The 6,000-nt window shown below is 42.8% G+C and overlaps 1 protein-coding gene across 1 annotated transcript in view; it reads right to left on the bottom strand.

Moving 5' to 3' along the window:
- LOC100742723 (cone-rod homeobox protein) overlaps nt 1-6,000 on the bottom strand; it is a 38,752-nt gene that overhangs the window by 5,111 nt on the left and 27,641 nt on the right. The window contains exons 3-5 of the mRNA XM_024370901.2: nt 5,442-5,647; nt 299-464; nt 3-93 (exon numbers count right to left, since the gene is read on the bottom strand). Coding sequence (XP_024226669.1) covers nt 3-93; nt 299-464; nt 5,442-5,647 — 463 coding nt within the window. The remainder of the gene's footprint in view (nt 1-2; nt 94-298; nt 465-5,441; nt 5,648-6,000) is intronic.

Below are 6,000 nucleotides of genomic sequence, written 5' to 3'. Positions count from 1 at the left end.
TGACCGACGCGGAAGTCGTGCTGGGACTCCTCGATCCGCCAGCTCCATCTGGGCCGGCGTCCTCCGCGTCAGGGGCGCTGCTGCTTGTTGTTCCTTTTTTAGCAGAAAATACCAATTCTGAACGATGCTAGTTTTGCTTCTTAAACGCTAGAAGAAACTCGTCGGAACGACAGATCTCGAATTTTTCATTTCTGCAATTACTAAAATTGTCTCTCTTCGAAAGAAGAACGCGAAATTTATTACATCGATATTAATAGTAATACGTTTGAAGTTGCCGTGTTTTTATTCACGATCGTACCTTCAGGGTCGTGTCCTGTGGGACTTGGACCTGCCGACGAAGACGTTGGCGGTGCCAGGCCTGTCGTTTCCAATGCACCACCTCCCCCGTTACCTTCCCTTTTTCTCTGTTCCTCCTTCAAACGTTCGCTTTTCCTCCACTTTGCTCTACGATTTTGAAACCATACCTGGAATAATTTCCAATATTTTTTGATTAGACGATGATTAAGCAAACGAGCGAACATGTTTTAACGGATACTATCCAGCAACTTTTTGTAATGATTTTAACTCACAAATATTCCACAGGAGAAATTGCTAGGAATCGAAATAGCCTTAAATATTTTAACCTGCAGAAGTGCAGGCTAAATTGAATCGTTTTCAAAGAACTGCAGCAACTTTTATCGTTTAATCGCAGCTCCATATCAATCGGGCATACTTTTTGAATATTTGAAGGACCATTTCCGATTCAACGTTCCGCTAGAAAACAAAAAAAAAAAAAAAAAAAAAAAAAGAAGAAGAGCACACTTCGGCTAATCTACTCCTCTGCAATTGATTACGACGAAGGTGTAAATAGAGTAAAAGGTGTACGATACAGTGTAAAAAAGAAAAATATAGAAAGAAAGATAAAAAGCAAACGAGAGTACGATGAGGAACGGCGCTGAAGGCGGCACTTAAGCTGCTTTATAGGGCTACACCTGGTGTGCGGATATGGAAGGATAATTGCATGTAGAGGGATGGCATTCGCGGCTGGAGCAGAGGGGGTGTTGGGCCTCTTGCCCGCGTGCATGTTCAACGAGCCGACAGCAACCACAGCGGCCGAGTGTTTTTTAAAAAGCTCGAGTTCCGCTAACGAGCCTAACTTGACATAATACCAACTGAAATAGACTTTATTATACCCGGCGGTCCTCCGCCGCCTCGTGCTCTCGTTCACTCCGTGTGTCGTTGCTTTCCGATTGCACCCTAACACCAACTTCTTCCAGAACGAGTTCCTACTTTGAACTTTCTGAAGCTCTTACGGTTGGGACAACGTGCAAGTTTAAGATACCTAGTACGCTGCTAACAGGCTTTACACATTGCCAAACAGACATTACAGTTACGATGATCGAAACGTCACTTTTGGGAAAATTTGTAGGATCGGAGAACGATCGTATATTAATCTATATCGTTTGATTAGTCGGTTCGCCTTCTTAAACGTTGCAGGATCGGTGAAATATCATCGCGAATTACTGAAAAAACCCATCCGTTATTTCGCACGAAAATCTTCGACGAGAGTTAAGCGGATCGAAGAAAGTTTCGAAGAATCACGGCGCAAAAGTAACGAGAACTCATTAACGGATTGGAATCGATAATAAAATAAAGTTCCGCCAAGTCAATTATATCGGCGCAAACGTAATTCTTCCTCCGACTTGCTTCTAAAAGACAAAACGCGTTATTAGAGATCGGTCGAGTACCGGCGAATGATTATCTTTTGTCCTGGAGCGAAAGTTTTACGGCGAGAGGAAGCTTGGAAAATGGTTTAATAAAATAAATACGATGAGCCAGCTTCGCGTTGCCTTCGAATTCGTACACGGGAAACGAGGACGGTGGATACCGGCTGACGGGGAAAGATATAATAATATCCTCAGGGTTGCGGGGGCGAGTAATAGCTGGGAACAAAGCCGCGGTTCCGTCGGGACTGCCAATCTCTCCTTCTTTGTCTTTCCACCGGATCGTTCCCGTTTTCTTTCCCTCTTCTCTCGCTTCGCGCATGTCCTCTTTTTTTCAATACGGATTTAATCCGAAAGACGTCGGTAATGGCGTCGACTCGTTTCCCTCCATGAAATAAACGCATTTAATCTTTCAACGCTTCTTACAGAAAAGTGTGATAGATCGATATGGATCGACGAAACGTGCTTTAACGGTGGTGGCCGATCGTTTCCATGATATCTTGCAAAGCTAAAGTAAACTGGTTACTGTTCTTCGTAATGTGTATGAAAAGGTTACGTTTAAATCGTCATTTAATTTGGAAAAATTGAACGAAATAATCGTCTGTTTCGCAAATCAATTACACGCGATCTTGGTGAATGTATGCGAAACTCGCGTGCCAAAGCCTCTTACATCTCTATTATGTTTTCATTAAAAAAACGAAAGGTACATTTTTGCTTGCAAATTTATAAGCGCATTAGCACGGTATGTAATCCAATGGTAAAAGGCATCGCTGTTCTTCACCCCCGTGTATTTCATACGTTCCTTCTCCCGTTATCCCTTTGTTCTTCTTTATTTTTTAATCGCACCCCCTCCCCCTTTTTTATTGCTTTTAATCCAAACACGTCAGCAGTAGCATTGTTCCGCTCTGACCAAAGTCAAATGCGCTTAATCTTTTTGCCACTTGCTTTGCAAATCTGCTTTTAATTATTCTTTACATTTGGCCCCTTCCTTTTTCTCAAACAGGATAACGGTGTTTTAAAACTGTTGAAATGCGTAATCTTGTAGCGTTATCACTTTTATGAAATAATAATGATAAATAAATCTTTCCGGATATTTTTTGACGTTCTATCGGAATTTTCTATATCTGAATTTTTCTACGGTATCGTCCCACTCTTGTCCAAGGAATCGTTCGATTTAACCGGACGTCTCGATTATCCAACTTCCATCGCATACAGATCGAATTATACGGCTATAAGACGATCAACGTTCTTCCCATTTTCCACGAGTGTAAAATTCATCGTGGACGAGCGACGTACACAGTCGCGCATAGTTAGGTGTGTCGGCTCGCGTCTCGTAGCGCCGTAATTCGCGTTGCACGCTTTGAAATTCAACCGGGCCAAAGAGCACGCGACTATGTAACGTTGACAGTGGTGGCCTCTCGTTCGTAGCGCATGCTCGGTTTTCTTTCCCTGCAGCGGCGGTGTGCGTGTAGCATAATTGTTGCGCACGATACACGGGGCGACGAACAAACGTCAGAGGTTGGTAACTACCTCGGACGATCCACTGACGATGGTTCAGCCACCCCCGCGCTCGTTCTACCCCGCACGGGGTTCTAATTGGAGTAGGAGAAGAGGACCGGCGTTGCATAAACGCGCCTATTTGTCCATTATTTCAGATTCCCTTTGTCTTCCCTAATGAAACAATGAGTCTGCGCCGTAATTGCGTCATAGCCGTCCTGTCCCTACCTTCCTGCCATTGTGTACACCACTGCCTACCATGGCCTTCTCGTCTTATAATCCGAACAATGCAGCGGGATAATACCGTGCCCCTCTGCTGGACACACCACGCTGAAGGATTCTTTTACTAGACTCTCTGCTATCTCTCTCTCTCTCTCTCTCTCTCTCTCTCCCCATTCTTTTTCTTTTCCTAGCTTTCTTGTTTGTCACTCATTCTCCCTGAACGACGTAGGATCGTTGTAGATTTGGATTTGTAGTTATCCCTCCTATTTCAACAAATCGTCTCAATTACGAAGAAAAATGTTTGTCGTTCAACCGTGTTTAACGCAAGCTGAATATCTGGACCTTTCTGGTTGTATCATTTTGATATAAATTCGTTCCTAAACCTTGTGAATTACGATTCAGAGCGCAATATCGGGACGAGATATGAAAATGCGCAGACTCTTGGGATTATTTCTTCTTCGTGCGGTATCAATCCGGTGAATTGCGATTCTGCTGCTCTTATTTATTAATTCTTCATCAGATTACATTCGACGTTAAAATCCCATCGTCTTTGCTTCTCGTTGCTTCGTTTAATCTTTATCGCTCGATGTTTCGCTCCCCCCAAATCCTGTTTATATTAAAAACCACTATTCCAAGAGTATAATTGCATCGATTAACCATGTATCTCGTACAAAGCCTTATCGGCCTAGCAAAAATTAAATCGAATGCATTTCCCAATGCAATCGAATAGGAGATGGAAGATTTTAATATCAAATTGGACAGTATACTGAACGATATTGGTTGCGCGACTTGTTATATGAATTGAAACGTTATAAACTTTTGGGTGGCTACGAAGGAAAAGATTCTTGACAGAATCATGAGGATGTTAATACGTAAAAAGAGGGGGGGGGGCGAATTAAAAATCTGACATCACCGATCGGATATCCTGCAGATGTTCCAACAGGATTTCAGCAGGGAATCGCTATTACTGCCGGGATTCTGTGTAGCGCGAATTACGCCGGTGCGAGTAAATATGGGCAGGAGGACGTAGCCAAGAGTACAAAGTAATCCCGGAGATTACCGGCTTACTCTGTCAGAAGATTACGTCAGGTCGAGGGTGTCAGCACCTCCCATGGGAGATGGGTGTACCCTAAAACTACCCTACATCTTGCGCCCTTTCTCTTACACTGTGTGATCCACCGTCGCGCATCGAAACAATCGATCACGTTGTGTCTCGCTTGACCGTTTGCTTTAGAATCTCCGACAGGGAATGCGTGAAATATATCGTGGTTTACCGTGAACAGATTTGCGGTAGATCTCTGCTTTCTCGCATCTTTCTACACTTTTGCAGGATACAATCGTTGTTCGTGATTCCAAATTTGACGTAGCATCGTTTCATATTATTTGCCGGTGTAAATTGCTTGAGTATTTACTTTATTCGATTACGCTTTATGCACTTTCTCTTTTCTCAGAAATCGGCAAATATATTCAAAATTATTATAGGAACATTAAATTTGTCGTATGAAGCGGGCGAAATTGAACGCATTTATTAAAGTGCATTCGCGTTAGCATATGATTGTATATTTTGATAAATTAAAGGTCAATCGATTACAAATCCGCTCGTCAAGCGACATTTTCGCCTTATTTTATTTCGCTCGTCGCTGTTCCATTTATCCATTTGACACCGTTTGAAATTGATTTCTTGGACTAAAAGCGAAAAAAAACGTGCCACTCAAAATCATTAGAGACTCGCGTGCCCGAAATATATGTCAAATGCTTTTAACAAAACGAGATACGAACATTTCAATTTATTCGGTATACGGGCTTAGTTTCCAAAATTTTCCAATTTGAATATTAAATTTTTCAGATTCTCCTTTTCATCGTATTTCTTCTATCTTTCTAACTGAAAATTATTCGTTCGCTACACTACTTACACACCGTATCTGTTTCTTCTTTAACGCATCCACTAAACTTGTCCAAATCTGTTTGTCACGAGAGTCGCAACTTTCGCTTCGTATTCATTCGTTTCATCGTACTAACCTGAACCCTGGCCTCGGTGAGGTTAATCTTCATCGCCAGATCCTCTCTCGTGAAGACATCCGGATAATGTGTCTGCGCAAACGCTGACTCCAGTTCCTCTAGTTGTTGAAGAGTGAACGTGGTTCTGTTCCTTCTTTGCTTTCGTCTCACGAAAGAATCCTCGCCGACTCCGTGCAAGGCTGGATGATACGCGGAGTAACTAGTGTCTGTAATATACGATCAAAATATCGCGATTAGACTTTCTTCTCCTTAACCTTGCTTTTGCGAATATATATGTAACGTGTGTATATGTATATATGCAGGGGAGTTCTACTAGCGTTACGTAAAACAGTCGTAAAACATTTTAACAAACCCTTCGTAAAAAAAGCCCTCACCCTCGATCCAACGTTCCATCCGATCTGGCGTATACCGCAGGTTTGACAAAAATTCAAAAGCACCCTATCGCCTGGTGCATGATTTAACGCGCGATGGCTCGTTCGCGGGCCAATTACGAGGAACACACAGTTCGTTCGTTGCAAATCGGAAAAACGGGGGCTGGCCAAAGCACGCGCAGACAAAA

This window comes from Bombus impatiens, unplaced genomic scaffold (assembly GCF_000188095.3).
Source record: "Bombus impatiens unplaced genomic scaffold, BIMP_2.2 scf_1055, whole genome shotgun sequence".
NCBI classification, from domain to species: Eukaryota; Metazoa; Arthropoda; class Insecta; order Hymenoptera; family Apidae; genus Bombus; species Bombus impatiens.
The sequence above is the reverse complement of the archived record's forward strand: the minus strand, read 5'-3'. Positions and strand labels throughout refer to the sequence as shown.